The 18,318-nt window shown below is 34.3% G+C and overlaps 1 protein-coding gene across 1 annotated transcript; it reads right to left on the bottom strand.

Annotated features, from left to right (window-relative positions):
- Positions 1–6,116: 6,116 nt before the first annotated feature.
- On the bottom strand, positions 6,117–16,362 carry LOC112009217 (squamosa promoter-binding-like protein 7). The gene is made up of 10 exons (XM_024041559.2): positions 15,593–16,362; positions 14,912–15,084; positions 14,609–14,826; positions 14,421–14,495; positions 14,208–14,315; positions 13,195–13,309; positions 12,082–12,217; positions 9,414–9,576; positions 7,640–8,209; positions 6,117–6,759 (listed from the first exon to the last, which is right to left on the bottom strand). The coding sequence occupies exons 1-10, from the start codon at positions 16,132–16,134 to the stop codon at positions 6,466–6,468; spliced, it is 2,394 nt and encodes a 797-aa protein (XP_023897327.1). The 5' UTR covers positions 16,135–16,362; the 3' UTR covers positions 6,117–6,465.
- Positions 16,363–18,318: the final 1,956 nt, after the last annotated feature.

The raw sequence follows: 18,318 nt of genomic DNA, 5'->3' as shown, positions 1-18,318 counted from the left end.
GGATCCAACGAAACAAATCACAAATGTTTCCTCTAATTTCATCCAAACTTATTAATCCTACAGTTATTAATTAATAGTATCACGTGGTAAGTATTTATTGGTGGAGTATAGAGTAGAGCAGGAAAAGTGGGACAGAAGATTTGGACTCACCTTGGGTCCAAATCTTCGGGTCCAAATCTTCTGTCCCACTTTTCCTACTCCACTCTATACTCCACCAATAAATACTTACCACGTGTTCACCTAATTAATTAAATATTATCATTATTGACTTATTAATCCTACAGTTATTAATTAATAGTATCACGTGGTAAGTATTTATTGGTGGAGTATAGAGTGAAGCAGAAAAAGTGGGACAGAAAATTTAGACTCACCTTAGGGACCCCAATCAGTCAATATTTGCATACTATTACAACATGCACGTACAGCCAAAATTTGTACAAAAAGCCTAACATGTAGACGTAAAGCTTATCATAAAACCTCATCATTGTCAAAGATATTGTAACTGAATTAGTACATCTTCATGTACAAAGTACTTGAGAGTTTATGGGGAAAAGGGATCGAATTGCAAGATTAGCAGTATGTTATAATTATCTCTTTAAAAAAAATAATAAATAAAACCCCATCATTAATAAATAAATATATATATATATATATGAATTATGTGTGTCATGTCTCATCATGTGAACCCTTTTTTTTTTCTTTCTATAAATAGGCAACAACTTGTTCACCTAACCAAAACTTTATACAAAAAGAAAGATTAAATCATTGAAAGAAATATGTATAGCTGTCTCTGTGTTTGTTAATGCAATTATGATAGTAATAACGCAGAAAAAGTGAACATTTTTCTCACGCTAAATTAGGTCAAATGTGGTCCTGTGGAATGTGGCCACTAGTGAAGGTTATTATAATTAGGTTAAAGTATAGCAGCCAAATTGTATCACAGCTAGCACGCGTTAAAAATAGTATTATATATTAGGGTACCACAAGTGTCTTGGCTAGTTGGCTTAATGGTGATTTAGGGTCTAGGTGGTGGCCTTGCGAGTTGCGACACAGCAAAGTGGTAGTTCTTGACGGTGACCCGGTGGTTTGGGTATGGCCGTATCCGTATGGGAGGGTATTGGTATAAACTATTAAGTTGATTTGTAGATTTTGGCATGGGTATAGAAGAAGAAAAACAGTGAGTTTGGTGAAAGATGTATTTAAAAAGTATTCTTAGGCACCCACCCTAGTGGTAGAACTCTAGGCTTGAGATCCAACCATTAGGAGCAAAACAGTTTAGATCCAGACCAATCAGTGCCACCGATGCCGCCCCTAAAAGCATTTGAGGGTATGACTGCCTACCAACGAAAGAGACAACCATATAAGACTAACTCAAGACCTATGAAGGGGACAATGAAAACCACTACAAAGGATAGCAAAGGCCCACCAAAAAAAAAACAAAAAAAAAGGGGGGACAGAAGAAGAAAATAACCCACACAAAGGGTGAAGAAAGGCTCACGCCGAAGTAGATCTCTTGGTGAAAATTAGGTTTCTAGCAAAATTAAGGGCTTGTTTGGTAAGAAATTTTTTAATAATATAAATAAAAAATAAAAATATATGTAATGTTTTTTAGACACTGAAAACGATTATTTAAACAACTAATAACAAATGGGCCCTAATTTTTATTAGAACTTTAGAGAGTTGATTGTGAATGTTACCTGATCTAAAACTTGATAAATCTATACACTAGGGTCCCTGAGCACAACAAGAATTTTTGGTTAACTTGATAAATCTAGACAATTGGCTACCAAACAAGAATGTAAAACAAGAGCAATCAGAGATCTCTCTTTAGAGGTGAGGTGAGGTGAGGTTGACTTCCTAGTCTTCCTCAAGAAGGGAAAACAAAAAAACAAAACAAAGAAAAACAAAAACAATTATCAATTGCTTAATATCTATTTAATATATGGTATACTTTTTATTTTTCAAATCTATCACTTTTTCATGGTTATTAGAGCATTCTTATCAAAGATGCTAAAAATGCAAAATGTTATTTTTTAGCATTTTTAGCACCTCAAATGATAAAAACACACCTATATCAAATATGCTAAATCAATTAAGGCCAGGGTTCATCTCCCTTTTGATCATCGTCTGCAAGTTCAAAATCTTATTTTCCCATACATATTTGCTGTCAGCAATTTCTTGCAGTCGGCACCTCTGACCTTTTAGCCTGTAGGCATGCAACACCATTTATGAAATTGACCAGAATCCATACCAGAACTCTTAAGGACACCCCTTAAAAGCTCTTAGAATTTGAAGCAGATTTAAGTGTAAAGCTCAAATTTTGAGCTTTTATGAAAAGCTCTAAAATTAATTATTTGTATTCTATAAATTCATAATTTTAAAGCACAATTTACTATAATTGGACAAAAACTCACTACAAAGTTTTTCAAGCTCCTTTACTCTTACCCCTCCAAGAAAAAACAAAACCAAAGAATCTCATGTAGATTTAACTGAAAAACTTTTTAGTGTTTGGAGCAGTTGGCAAAATAAAATGAATGGTATTTTAAAACTTAGGATTTATAAAGTATGAACAGTAATTTGTAGAGTTTTTTTGGTCTACAATTTTTTATTTGTTTAGAAATCATATTTATTACACTTAAAATGTTTCTCTTTAGTTATTATACTTTCAAAATATTGTATCAAAATGTTCTTATCATCATTTGATAGGTGGAAAATGTTGATGTGACATGCAAACATCATGCTCATGCCACATCATAGACTCCACATCATTAACATTTGGCCTTGGTTTTTTGAATTAAACTTACTATGTTAGTATTTTTCCTTATATAATATTACTATAAGAAACTTTTTGAAATATTTTAAAGATAGCGATGGTTTGAGAACAAATGTCAAAGATTGAGATCCAAATATACAATTTAACCAAGGTCATATTGATTCTCATATATATATATATATATATCTGCCCATTAGAAGAGTTCATTTAGTAGTTAGGTATAAATGAATAATATCATCTAGAGTTTTCAAGTAATTTCTAAAATCTCCCTCTAAAAAAGAAAAGTAATTTCTAAATTTTTATTCATACACTTTTCTACCTTCTTTACAACCCCAAAAAAAAAAAAAAAAAAAATCCTATTCATACACTTTAAATTGGATTTGTTCAAGCAATCAATAATCTAAATAAATAAATAAATATGGTATTAATTGATGACGTGAAAATATTAAACCCACTTATTTAAAATTGATGAATAAAATTTTAGGAACCAATGACAAAGAATGCTTGAATTGCCCCAGAGTTGACAACGACGTTGATTTTTTTGGGAAACTTGCTCTTTTAAAATGGATGAATAAGTTTTAGGAACAAGTAACAAACTCTAAATAGATAAAGGGAGTCCAAACGTATGCTTGAATTGCCCCAAAGCCGATAATGACATTCAATTTTTTTTTTTTTTTTTTTTTTGGGGAAAGTTGGACAATTCACTATTCATACGGTATAAATTCATAACTTTAAAATACTATTCAATATAATTTGACAAAAACTCAAAACACTACAAAGCATTTCAACTAAATAAGGTTTAACGCCCTTTAAACACCTAAAACAAACCAAACAATCCTGTAAGGACCTGATTTGAACTCCTAGCCTAAAAAGTGTAAGAACTTAGGCCTAAAAAGTCCAAAACAATAAATTTGTAAAGAATAGGTTGAAAAACTGGGCATTAATGAACTGAGCAATAAATAAACAAGTCTTGATGACAAAGAGAGGAAGATAACGAACTTTTACTAAGGAAAAACATCATCGGCTCAATCCGAGGAGGCTGGTTCTTATGTATTGCTTTTAAAGTTTGATTACAAGTCTAGTTCTAAATTGCTACAGTGTTTCTCTCTTGATTTTCCGATCCCTCTCTCTAGGAAGGTTCCTTACATTATATAGCTCCCTTTAAACTATCTTAATCCTACACTTGTTGGTCATCTGAACCCTTACTTGAGTATCTGTCCCATTAGACACCCACTCTACCTTTCTGTGAGTTGTGATAGCCAAGGCAATACTGTTCAGGAGTCTTCTCCACATAAATGAGGTCAAAAAAGTAGCTGCAATGCATTTAATACTGTGGTAGTAGTTTTTTCTTAGATATTTTTGGGTTCCCTTTCTTCTCATATGTTCATGAGGCACGTCCCTATCACTGGAGTTTCTTGGAAAGCCACATTGATTGCTGGGATACATATTTCGAGCTGTATTTATCATATCTGATCTTCCATTCATTCCTTATTTATGAGATTCTAAACTAGAATCTCTCATAACTATTTATCCCTCCTTAGACCTGTCCATGTCCTCAAACAAAGCCCAATGCCCAATATATGATTTTGGGCCCTTATCCCTACAAATCCCATGTAGATTTGGCTGAAAAACTTTTAGTCGTTTGGAACATTTGGCAAATTAAAATGAATGGTATAACTATGAACAGTAATTTGTATAGCTTTTTGGTTTTCAACCTTTTATCATTCTTATACTTAAAATGTTTCCCTTTAGTTCTTATACTTTCAAAAAATTGTATCAAAATATCCTTATCTTGAGCTGATAATTGGAAAATGTTGATATGGCATGCAAACATCATGTCATATCATAGACTAGACTCCACGTCATTAATGTGACCTTGGTTTCCTGAATTAAATTTACTACAGCAGAATTTCTATATATAAGAATATTATAAGAAACTTTTTGAAACATCTTAAAAAATAAGAACGATTTGGGAACACATGTCAAAGATTGAGAACCAAATATGCAATTTAACCTATAATGTATTAGCTTGAATGGATAATTTAACACCATACTCAATAGCCCGCCCAATTAGTATGAAGAAATCATTAAGTAGTTAGGTATAAATTGATAAGATCATGTAGAGTTTTGATATAATTTCTAAAATGTCTCTCTCTCTCTCAAAAAAAAAAAATATATATATATATATAATTTCTAAAATCTTATCCATACACTTTTCTACCTTCTTTTCCATATATATAGAGTGAGAGAGAGAGAGAGAGAACCGATTCATAAGCCTCAAATTGGACCATTCATTTAAAATGGATGAATAAAATTTTTGGATCCAATAACAAATTCTATAATATAGAAAGGCTCTTATAGGGAAAGGGAGTCCAAACAAATAGGAGTACTTGAATTGCACCAAAGCCGATATTGACATTGATTTTTTCGGAAAGTTGGACAATTTCGTGGAAATAAATAGTGATGATATAAGGACAACGAGCAATGTCTGACTTGTGAAAACGATATTGCAAGTTTCGTCTATCCCCATTTGTGATCCAAATCTAAACAATCCAAAGGGGCAACAATTTTAATTGTTTAATCATATGTCATGGAATTTATTATTGCTTTTAAATATTGATACAATTGAATTTCCCATTGTCAAGGATCTGATTTATAAATTATCAACAAGGAATAAGAACTGCCATACCTATCAAATGGTTGGTTGATAGTCCATCTGCACAAATACAATGAGAGGCTGAGATCCAGCCAGACTTTTTACCTCCATATCAGCTCCCTGAATATTCTTGATTGAAAATGAGAAAATATGATACAGATAAATTACTGTTTGTCTCAAAAAAAAAAAAAAAACGTAAAAGGGTTAAAAAAAAATGGAGAATTTAATTATTTAATAATTATTTTATTTTCTTTGTATAAAATGTGAGGCTGAAGAAAATACAGAAGCAAGAGCAATAATTAGAATTAAAGAGAGAGAATTATTATGTTCTCATTATTTATAGAATCTGTACAAGTATAAGGAAGGTAAAGCTCAAATCAGAAAATATCTACTAATTAATCAGGGCCTAGTTCTAACTATAAACCAGAACTGATTCTCTAACAAATCCCTGAGTCCTAACAGCTAACAATCCAATCCAACAGATAAAACTAACTCAACTGCGTGACTGTCACTATAAACTGCAACTCGTTTGATAATTGATCATTGATGGAAGTACAGCGTGTCGCGGACAGCCGCAAAACAAATGTTGTGTGTTTTATTTAAATTTACTTTCGTGTTTTGCTGGCTTTTGTTTCAATTGTTGTTAAAGCAATTAAACTTAAACATAAATATCATATGTAAAATAGATTAGCAATAAAAATATATTAAAATAATGAATTGATACCAAAAATACTCAATGTTACAGACTTGCAGCAAAAGGAAAAATCGAATTTTTTTTCAAAATTAAGAGGAAAATACATAGAATTACATTATTCCCAAGCTAATAGTGCCCCCACTCTCAACCTGCAAACGAACAAAAACGTTCGATTGATGCAGATGTGACAATTTGAACTCAAATATCAAGCTCCCAACGCAATGAGCAGATTCACATGTCAAAGCTTTGAACAGCTTTAGTTAGTGTTGGTTTACAATTGATATTTACAGATGGAAGTCAGCGTTATTTTGGTTGAAACAGACTTTAACTTCCAATATTTCTCTAGATTCTATCAAACAGACACCTGCGAATAGAAACTGCAAATTCGCTAACCTTGTGAGGGTGAAGTAGAACAGCACACATCCCTAAACAAACAGCGGCAAAGCCAATTACAAATATACCAGGGCGAGAGCCTAAGATTGCCCCAGAAAAAATGCGACCACATGACTTTCTTGGCCATGCAGGGTCAACATTCATGATAACCTCTCTATTCAACAGGGGAACAGTCTCACTTTTACAAGTAGAAGCTGAACATGTCTCTACCCCCAACTTATCATTTGTGATTATCTCCATATCCTGCAAATAAAGCACCAACTAATCAACTGAATGAAGATATAAATGCCAGTTGGAAAGGCAAGTATCATGGATATGTCTCTCAAGTTTTCAGATATCATCAATCAGATAACAAGACCGCTCTTAACATATAACACCAGTAGCATATCAAAAAAGCAGAGTGTAAACCTATGGTCAATAAGAAGAGATTTAAAATATTCACTATAGCAAATTCATAACAAAGAATTAATCAAGAACTGGATGGTTAAAATATTTCATGTTAAATACTTTTAGTTTTTTTGGTAAAAAAAATATATATATACTTTTTGTTAATTTCAAATTAGATAGACTAAAAAGAACTGATTTCCACCCACACCCTAAGTAGGGGGGGGTGGTGGGTGGTGGGTGTTCCAAGAAAGGCTTTAACAAAGTAGCTAAAGCATTAGCATTAATTGCTTGACTTCAACCCTTTGAGGTGTATTGCAAAAACAAAATCGGACAGCTTATTTATGTTGACATATAACATACAAAACTGTGACAATTTTTAAAACCTTATAAGCTCCAAGTTCACATTGACCATGCTTTATCCTTTCTTTCCAGATATCAGAAATGCTAAATTCACATGTCCAGACACAATTGTGACCAGCTTTTTTTTTTTTTTTTTTTTTTTTTTTTAACTATTGCTAATTTTGCATCCTCCATCTTGTTTTTACAAAGGGCTGAAGTGCCATTGAGCAAGTCACTGGCCATGCTGATGTGATTTTTAATCCCCAGATAAATTCATATTGTTAGCTAGTATGAAGAAAAGAGAAATGCTGAAATTCATATCAGCTCTTAAATCTTCAACTCTAAATCTGGATTCACAATCAGCAAAAGCTGAAACTTTAAAATTCTAAGTCCTCACCTTCCTGTTGATTGGAACCGAGAGCACATTCTCTTGAAAGCGGCTTTCAGAAAAATGATCACCTTTTGGCAGAGCTCCCGATTGCATTGAACTTTCACTTTTCTTATGTTTTTTGCAAAGAATAGCCCTCGCATTGTCAAGGTATTTCTGTAGTAAACTCAAATCAGCATCAAAAGTGCCTTTAGCCACGCTGTTAAATTCCATGTTGCTTATCACAATCTTCAGTTTCTGTAACAGTTTCTCCAAAATTGTGGTCGAGTCATTACACATCAGAAAGCTCAAAAGACTATTAAATCTTTGAATCTGTGAAGCAGTAATAAACTGCTGAAAATTTTCTGATGCAGGCTCCTTAATTAGCCATGCTACATCTAAAAGAAATTCAGAAAATGTCGATTGTCTCAATGCAGAAACCTCACACAAGACAGACATAGGACCAATAGCTGCAGACTCTGATTCATTCAGAAAAGGAGAAGCATCAAATCTCTGCTGCAATATCTCCATTTCGGCACAAATTTCTTTGTCTCCAATTAGTATTGGAATAAAGTTAGATAAGCCAGACTCATTCTCAACCTACAAAATAAATTAAGAGAAAGAATGTTAGAATAAAAGAACAAAGTTTTTCTCCAAACTAGTTTGGAGAGAAACTTTTCAAACTTCTCATATATCTCTTTTTTTGTGTGTGAATTTTGAAAATTTAACCGTTGAATTTCATGTTCCTTATGTTCTTAAAATGCAGATCAAATTTCGTTCAAATTTGATATTATTTACTATTGGATCAATAAACTTATTTTTTATACACAATTTTAGATTATAAAAATTTGAAATTTTAACATTTGTTTGATGAGATAGCAATTGATCTTTGATTTTCTTGAAATATTACATGCATGAAGAATATAATAAGAACATACAATCTAATGGTTAGATTTTCAAAATTCACACTCAATATAGAGATATATAAGGAGTTTGTAGTTTGGAGAGAAACTTTGTTCAGAATAAAAATGTTCAGAGTTACCAATTAAAAACCATGTCCATCATGTTTTGAAATGTTTATGTAGACAACGAAATGTATCTGTATCTATAAATCCATTGTTTTCTGTTTCTACACCTATTTGCAGATCCCGATGATCAACAAGCATAGACTGATGCTACTGCAACATCTAGGAAGTGATGGTGCAAAATATTTGATACTGGTACCAAGTCCCAAGACAAGAATAATCCTCACCGCTGTATTAACTATAGACGCAGAAGCAGTACGAGTCTTGTAGCTCAAATGGTTAGCACCTCCTAGTGTTTCCAATGGAGACATCCAGGGTTCAAATCCCCCCTCCCCCGTTGTAACCATCGAATTATCAAAAAAAATGAAGATAAAAAACTATAGACACAGAAGCAACACACAGCATCTAAGCAAAATAGTGCCATGCTGATAGAAATGATTTTCTGGTGAACTTCATGTGTACTCTAAAAAAGCTCCATATTCCATAACCAAATTAAACAACATACGAAAACATCACCCCGCATAAACAAAAACATTTCCAAAGTTAAACATATCCAAGAAATAGGACATGCAACAGAAGGATACAGACAGGAACTAGACACAGTTGCAATGTTCCAGAAAGACAGAATAACCAACCCACTTTTATTTTTTATTTTTTACCAATTTGAATGACACATCAAATATGCCTTTTATGAAAGTATGTTAGTATGGACAAGAAACATACTGTATAAAATGATAGAAAAAATCCAGCATAATCTAAAAGTTATCCAGAATACCTACCTCAACAAATGCAGGACCACAAAGATCTGGTTCAGTTTCAGGGATACATATCTTGTACAACTGATGGTTAAAACTAGAAGCAGTATCGCCCTCAGTCCAACCATGCTTAGATGCAACACAATAATCATGTGCAAGATACTTTCCAGCAAAAGATACAAGAAACCTGGAACAAAACCATCCTAACACGTAAATACAAAAACTTCTTTTATTGGTATGTTACACATGCACCAAATGGGTCTTGAACCCACAACCTCACCCTCTATCCACTATTTTCTTTTCTTTATTTGATAAGTTCACCCTCTATCCACTATTGTGGGAAGAGTAAGTGCCATTTGAGCCAGAGCTCATTGGCAGTTAAACAAGAATATCACCCTAGTATAAGAAAACCTGACAACAAAATATATACATGATCATGGCAAGTTAAAATTCAATGTACCTAGTATATAAACAAGGACACAAATAATATTGTCCGAAGAGAATCGCTTATTATGTTCTTCCAATTGTACTAAAAGCTTCAGATATGCTAACAGCAGCTCCGGGGTAGGAGACTTGTATGGCTCACTAATATAGAAAAAGTTGTGGTTTTAACTCAATCTCAAACCGAGCTTGACATATCACAGTTGTGACTAATCAAAACAACCCAGGCTCAGGATCGTTTTGTTAAATGAGCCCAAGGTGAAACTATCTTAGGCTAAACTTATTCACTCCTTAGCCTAGCACAAGATGAAGTGTCCGTGCAACCTAGCATGGAACCCTTCCATTACTGCCTCTAAACTTATTCACTCCATAGCCTAGCACAAGTTTAGAGGCAGTAGTGGAAGGGTTCCATGCTAGGTTGCACGGACACTTCATTTGGGGTGCCGTGTCGTACCCATGCATGTTGACAAGTCTTGACATTCATGCAGTAAATCTTGTGTCATTTAAATATGTGGGAGAACATGAAAACTAGGTTGAACGAACACTTTATTTGGGGTGCCATATTTGTGTCATATCCATGTCGTAACAGTGTCTATCTGTTGTATCATGTTATAATTTTTCAAAAATTGCTTGTGTCTTCGTATTGTACCCGTACCCGTACACATGTCTATGTCTGTACATCCTAGTTCCTACGTCTTATTCATAGGAACACTTGCAATAACCAAAAATATATAAGTACATAGTTTAGGATGAAGATACATGTCAGAGGCCTGATATATTTAAGAGATGCTAGTCAATTCATCTTTTGCTACTCAAGAGATGTTGATTATTAATATCATTTGATTTTTCCTTGAAAAAAAAAATTAATATACAAAATAAATTAGAAGTTACACAGGTGGAAGTTTCAAGATTGATTGAGATGAAATTAAACAGCTTACAAGCAGATCAACCCCCCTACAAGCCAAGCTAAAAACTTTTAGTCTTGACTCAGATTCAAGTCAAGTTAAGACTTTTTCAGATGTGCCTGAGCAAAACTCAAACATGCAATTATTCTGCACGGCCATGCTTGTTTCAATCATAAATGTATTCAACTCTCTTTCTAGCTGACCTATCACACCTATTCACCGACAGGGAATCATTTGAAGCACTTTCTCCTTGTCTATAAAGCTTTTGCTGGCAAGTGTTACAACTCAAGAGCAGCAGCAGAGAGAACTTAGTATGTCAATTGTAATGTCCAATAAATGAGTGGTGAGTGGTCACTGATTTAACATATGTACAGAGCCTACGTAGGGCAATTGAAAGAGAGTCCATCAAGTGGTTGAACTTTTCTTGCATGTGATATATGAAAATGTGTTACATGTCAAACGCTAGTGTATTGGAACACGTCGAAACCTATCAGGGAGTTTTCCTACACTAATTCTGGTGCAGTTGTTCTAGAGAACTCTAGTCTGAAACTCATATATTTGGTGATTGGGGTCAATCAACATAGCCATTACCACTAGGCAAAGGAAAAGTTGATGTTGAATCTAAATACATGGGATTCGATCATTCAATGGCAGAGGTCTATCCCATGTCACTCATGCAACCTGCCACGAGGAGTGCTTGAATGCTTCTAAACAACTGCAAAAGAAATTGGATTCTCAGAAGGATCATATAGCTTGTATCAATATGCCCCACCAGAAGTGAAATCAGGGAAATCTGCCCTTCACTCCAATTACATTTAATGCATCAAATATTAGATTGATACTCCCTCCATCCCATAATGAGTGGCTTGGTTGCCAATATTTCATGTTCCATAATGTGTGTCAATTCCAAAAACCAAAACATAATTTTCCTATAATACCTTTTATATAAAGAAAAACGTGTGCCTCAATTTAAGTGTTGATTACTTTTAATAGGCAAATTTGGAAGGTTATGTTAAAAGTTTATAATTTGTGAATTTGGCAACTGGCCATTCATTATGGTCTCGTTTTAGTAGGATGCCACTATTAGACATAAAGGGATTTATGCATGTTTTGAAAGATACCGCCAATAATGGAGAAAGATATGCATTTGACCTCCAACAGTGGATTGTTCAATTACTATTGGTAGGGAAGGGAGGAAAGCTGACAAACAGAGACTAGATCAAAACATCCCACATCCCAGTCCCCAAATGAGAATATTCATACATATTAATCATGACATAGCAATGAATATTCAGCAAATAAATTTTTATGATAAAACATAAAGTCCTATGCTGTCAATGTCATACCGAAACTTAGACTGTATCAAATTACTTCCACAAGCGACGAACTCCATAGGCTTTCCAGCCTCAAAACATGTAGGATGAACATAGTGAAGCCTTGGGGCTTGCACCTCCACCTTAAGTTTCATCACAGAAGTTCCACCTGCACCCATTAAATGCTCAAATCATGTTAAAAAAGATTGAAAACATATAAAAAAAACTCTAACATAGCAATACATAGAGAAACTGAAGAATACAGTTCTTGAAAAGAATCTTAGGATCAGGTTGCAATAGACAAAGTCTTATTTTTAATATAAGATAACACAAATATCTAGAGAATTTAAGATCTAGAATTATCTCAACTAAATTATTAAACCAAAATTAACCCAAGAATTATATAGGAAATCTAAAGAGCTAAATTATTAAGGTGGTGTTCGGGCTAAATGAATTTTAAAGACCAAACAATATGAATCTTGAGGGCAAACAAGAGTATCTTATATTTAAAATCTTATTTAATATAGTTACATGTATGAGTTTAAATGGGCTGATTATGTACTTCACTTGATAAATTATCTACCCTGACAGCAAGCAAAAAGCAACCCATAAATGATGGTGTCATTTAAAATACGTATAATGATATATGGTAAATGCTTTCTTTCTTTTTTAATAAATAAATAAATGATATATAGTAAATGCTAAAATTTTAAAAATTCAAAAAATAATAATCATTTTTAAAAAAATCAAATTAAAGATCATTTATATAGGATAATTGCATAGATATGGGTCAAACCCCCAAAAATAATTTTGGAAACTCATAAGCATCTCATTATATAATTAGGGCAAGACTTAGGAACAATATTTAGATGCTATTCCTTAGGTTCTCTTAAGATTTTGCCATGTAGCATTTTTCTCATGGGATGGAAGTGTGTTTTTTTTGTTAAGTAACCACATAGCAAAATCTTAAGAGAAAAACCTAAGGAACAGCACCTAAGGTACTGCACACAAGTTTTGTCCATACAATTATATATATATATATATAGGGTTAGGTTCAAGTTACAACCGATCTCCCTTCATGCGTTATCACTCCACTCCATAACTATAATGATACAAATGTATCAACAAATATGGGCACCAACTTACCTTTCATTACCCGGAAAATCATGTCATTCATAAAAACAAGTATAGTGCCTTTTCCAGATAGCATCCTTCCAGGGGCAACAAAGTCAAGTAGATATGATGCAGGATCTTCAAATAACTGTCGATGCATTAAAGAACATTAAGTGTAATCTTACAAATTCTGCTGATAACTAGAGAGTCTAATGGAAAAGGAACAGAATAATACGAACAAGTAGATATAATTAGTGACAGACTGACTACAACTGTCTTATTACTTAGTATACTTGATAAGGATTGCCAACTGCACATTTTATTGGTCACATAAAACTCAATACTATAGACAGTTGCATGATATACAAATTTTTTTATCCAGGTAGCACGATGAATTTAGTTTCACAAGTGAAATGATGAAAAGAAAAATATTGCCCCGCAATGTATGAAAAAGGAACCCGAAAAAGTTCTTTTGTGTTGCATATGAATTTGGATATATGGATGAATACACCACACATCATATTGTACCATCAAATAACAATGAAAGAAACATTATAGAATTTTACATGACAAAATCAAGCCTTATTTTACTGATCAAGCTGATTAGAACAATAGTAGCAGCACATTTAGTTTAAGAAGCAAACTAGACCATGAGTCATTCCCCAATGGCAATCAAGAAACTTAAGCAATGATGGAGCCTCAAATGTGAAGGTTTTTTTTTTTTTGGGGGGGGGGGGGGGGGGGGTGGGGGGGGGGGGGGAGAGAGAAAGTGAATCGAAACTTTTTAAAACTGCACAACTGAGAAAGGATATGGACATGGGTATCTGGGTGTGTATATAAACAACAGTTTAGACAGTTTCCAAAGGCCTCACAATCACCATGTCCACACAAATCAATTTATCCAGGAACTACATGAACACAAAACAATGAGTACATATATGCACATATGAAGCATACATCATTAGACAGACATCTATCTAGTTAACAATGATATTTCATCATGACCCTACAAGAATCAAAAAGAAAGCATCCAGTTAAACCATTACCTTCGCCCACATAAACTTTGGCATTGTGATGAACACAGTTAATATTGTACATCCAGGACGGATATACCCCTCCAACTCAACGGGCATATTGGCCAACCATTGGAATATCTACAAATACATTTAAACACACGTTAATCCATTCCTCGCATCTCTGACTGCAAAAAGATCTGTTCTATATTAAATACTAAACTGTAATAATAATCCTTTAAATACTTGGTGCCGGAGTCTTCTAGGGAATTCTGCCGGGTTCCAATCATACAGCTTGAATGAGATTCGACCTGTTGGACACTACAATCATATATTGAATCAGTATATCTACAGGATAGCTCCTCGAAAAACTCTCTTTTTTTAACAAGTAAAAAATGGCATTGCATCTACCATAGCATTTAGCATAGACCCACCATAGATGAGTAGTCATTCTTGTTGTCATACAACTGAGACAGAGAACATTTGGAATTATCTTTTCCTCCATCCATTTGGGTTTCACCAGAAGCCGTAAAAGATGCATCACCATGGATATTCTGAGAATCGAGAGCTGAGCAGAGGGTAGTAACTTGTCCATCTTCAGACTCCAAGAATGCTTCCGTTTCAGCTATGGGGCTGCTCAAGCACAAACTATCTACACCATAGACAAAAAGCGTCTTATCAAGAAAGAATATGCAGCTTTTCTGCTCCACCAGTTGCACCAATCAAATCTATAATACCTTTTCCTGTTTCATCATCACAAGGGCCATCTTCAGTCTGCAAGGACCCTTGAGGTTCCTTCTCATCTGCAATTCCAGAATCGGCAGGCTTTCTCCGCCTTCTATTGTTGTGACGTTCCAATTTTCTTCGACAACTCCGTTTACCCTCATCAAAATCTGATAAGATGTGAAACCTGCCAAACATATTGCGCATAAGTAGAAACCAATAGCTAAAATAAATAAAAAAAAGCATACACCGAATCAATCTACGCAAGTTTCACCAATTCAACCTAAATCACACATCCATTTCCTCAAATTAACAACCATTTACCAGCATCCCAACTCAAGTATAAGCAACTAAAGCAATTCGCTTTAAACTAAGTCCTTCATCATTGGTTGTATAGATGAAATGGACAAGCTCACACAATATACAAGAAGTAAGAACCAAACTACAAACATTTATCTAGTATCCATAGAAGTATAACAACAAACTAGTATACAATCAAATATTCACTTCAAAACCACCCTTGTGGTTGCATTTCACACTGCTAATCAAGTGATATGTAATTACAGCTAGTAATAGAATCCGAAAGATCATAAAGCATCGAATCCCCATACACAAAAAAGAAACTCATTCGCTTTCAAATCCTATTATAACCAAAAAAGAAAAAGAAAAAGGAGAAATTGGAATTTGGAGCTTACTTTCCACACTGCTGGCAATATCTCTTGGTATCACCGTCAAGAAAAACCTCACTCGCATTAGCGCAGCGCAAACAAACCCTATGCCTTCGATGATAACCTTTGAGCTCACTGATATCGGCCTCGCACCCGGGTACTTGGCACCGGGCGGTTCGGGTCGGGACCCGAACTGTCCTGGACCGTTTCTTCCCACGGAGGCTCCCTTCCAACTCGAGCTTCTCGTCCATCTCCGGACACGCACAAGGGATCCGACCCGCCAAATAATTGGTACACGTCAGCCGCGGATCCCGTTTCCGGATCTTCCCGGAACTCGGGCCCGGAGGATTCGTATCCACCTGCGAATCCTCCTGCGAAAAATCGAGACTCTGGTCGATAATCGGCGGCGGCGTTTGCGGCGGCGGCGAGGGAAGTTGATCGGGATCTAGGGACATAGAGAAATGGCCGTCAACGGTGAAGTCGAGGAGGTCTCCGAAGTCCCACAGAGCTGAGGTAGGGTCTTCTTCGGTCATCGCCGGGTGCACCTCCATTACACGTGGCGGCTCCATGTCGGGACCGAAAGAAACCCTAGACGATCGGAGACGGTGGTTGAGTTTGTTTGTTGGTTGGTTGGTTGGTTGGTTGGTGAAGCAAGAGAGACGATTGACGAAGAGTCTCGCTGCTACTCAAGGCTCTCAGAGGGTTTTGTAGTTTTGTTAGAAAAAATTGAGAAAATGAGATGAGGTAATTGTGGCGACATTCTTTTAAATTATTGCATGGCCTAGTGTTGTTCAGGTAGGTTGTGAGGACCACGCGCGTTTGGGTTTTTTTTGTTTGAGGCTTGTTAGAAGCGGTTGTATGCTTGTAATAAGGTTTGTAATTTTTGTAAGATCTCTTATAATCAATATTATAAATTGATTAGTGTCTAATGATAATTAACAATTGGCATCGAGGGTATGTCATACTTTTCATATTGGTTTGTCATCTAGTAATTTGGTGACGCGGTCATATTACTACAAAAAATGAACAGCATGTCTAATATGAAAATAAAGTCAAAACATAAAAAAGCATGCTTAATATGAAAATAAATAGCATGCTTAATAGGAAAACAAAATCAAGTAGGAATGGTTGGGCAATGCGTTATGTTGGCCTTTTATTAGTGCTGTAAGCCAAGAAGGTAAGTAGTTTATAGGTGTGCTTGAGTAAGTGTGTCAAGTAGGAAGAGAAAGACTGTTAGCGATTCCAATGGTAAGAGAGTGGATTTCGATGCCCTTGAGCCCTTCTTTCATTATAGTAGTAGAAAGAATATTTTCTACACAAATAGTAATCCAAAGGCTAAGCCTTAAATGCATAGATGCAGAAGTGTGTTAGTGCACAAAGTCATAATCCTTTTTATTGTTGTGGATAGTGAGTTGTTAAGTATGATGCAAATGCTATGGTTCTCTTTACAATAAACAACGTAACAACATCTTATTATTGTTATAGATGGTTAAAAGAATATATGTTAGTGTTAATGTATGAGATGAAGTGCATTAGTGAAGGCTGTGTTTTTTATTACAATCAATCAAAAAAAAAATTGTCACATAACATTTAGTTAAATAAATATAAGTTTATTAGTTTTCATTACTTTTTTTTAATGGATTTTTTTTTTTTTTTTTTGCTGAATTGAACAAAACTCAATTAGTCCTTTTGGGTGTGCACTTTGGTATATACCTTAATCAAAATCGCTGTATCAATTTATTTGGATGATTGTTCACAAAGGGTGGTCAGGCCCACGCGCCTAATATTAGGCCGGTTGGGTTTTGTTTCGCAGGGTTGTTTGCGGTGGTTGCGTTTTTGGTGAAAGAACGTGGAGAAGTGAGATTGGAAGGTGAAACCTCGTTGTCAAATAAAACCTATGGTGATGACGTGGCTCCAACCATACTGGATATTTTTATTTCTATTTATTATTTATTATTTTAATTTTGCGAGTCTTTTCAAGTCTGACACAATTGATTGAACTTGGAAGATCAGCTGTGCCACCAAAAATAAATAACAAGATTTTAACAGTTGTCTGATCTTTGTCCAGATTCCTTTTTGAAGTTTCTACTTTTTCTCCCCCGACTTTCTTTAAAGTCCATATTCCATGAGATGATGAACCTTTTTGGTGAGAAGAAAATATATAGAATACAAAGCTCATAGAAATTCGTTGGTGAAAATGTATAGGAAAGTTTTAGATATTCCTGATACCGTCAAAAGATGCTTTAAAAATTAAAATACATATTCAGCCAAAAAAAAAAAAAACATATATAGCAAAAGGACAAACAGCCTCTATTAAAATGCTTTTGAAGATAAAAGAATTAAAAATCATTTCATGTTACAATTGATAATCTTAAAAGGCATACAGTTCATTTCATGATCACTATTTTTTTTTTTTCTATCTCTTAATTTCTGTAGACTCAGGGAAGAAAAAAAAAATTGTTACAATTTAGCAAAAGTATGAATCTTTATATTTACTTCTCCTATTCATTTCCAATTATTTCAGTTTATTTTCTTTGTGAAACTCATCTATGCCCATCCACGTCAAGATTTGTAAAACTTGAGCTGGTAGCCCTTAAGTTCTAACCTCTTCGTATAGTGCAAAACTAATTTTAATTTGCTAAACTAATAACTTATGATTAATACAACGTCAATTTTACATGAGCCGGTAATAAAGTTAGAATTTAACACTCCATTTGTTTCAAAATAAAATATTTTTAAATGTAAAATAGTTT

The sequence above is a fragment of the Quercus suber genome, unplaced genomic scaffold, assembly GCF_002906115.3.
Source record: "Quercus suber isolate HL8 unplaced genomic scaffold, Cork oak 2.0 scaffold_8, whole genome shotgun sequence".
NCBI lineage: Eukaryota > Viridiplantae > Streptophyta > Magnoliopsida > Fagales > Fagaceae > Quercus > Quercus suber.
This window is presented reverse-complemented; position numbering and strand designations above follow the sequence as displayed.

Coding starts and splice junctions, on each gene's coding strand:
- LOC112009217 (XM_024041559.2), bottom strand. CDS start 16,134: ATGGAGCCGCCACGTGTAATGGAGGTGCACCCGGCGATGACCGAAGAA. Junction 14,496..14,608: donor AGAATGACTACTCATCTATG/GTGGGTCTATGC, acceptor ATATGATTGTAG/TGTCCAACAGGTCGAATCTC. Junction 13,310..14,207: donor CAAAGTTTATGTGGGCGAAG/GTAATGGTTTAA, acceptor ATGCATCGACAG/TTATTTGAAGATCCTGCATC.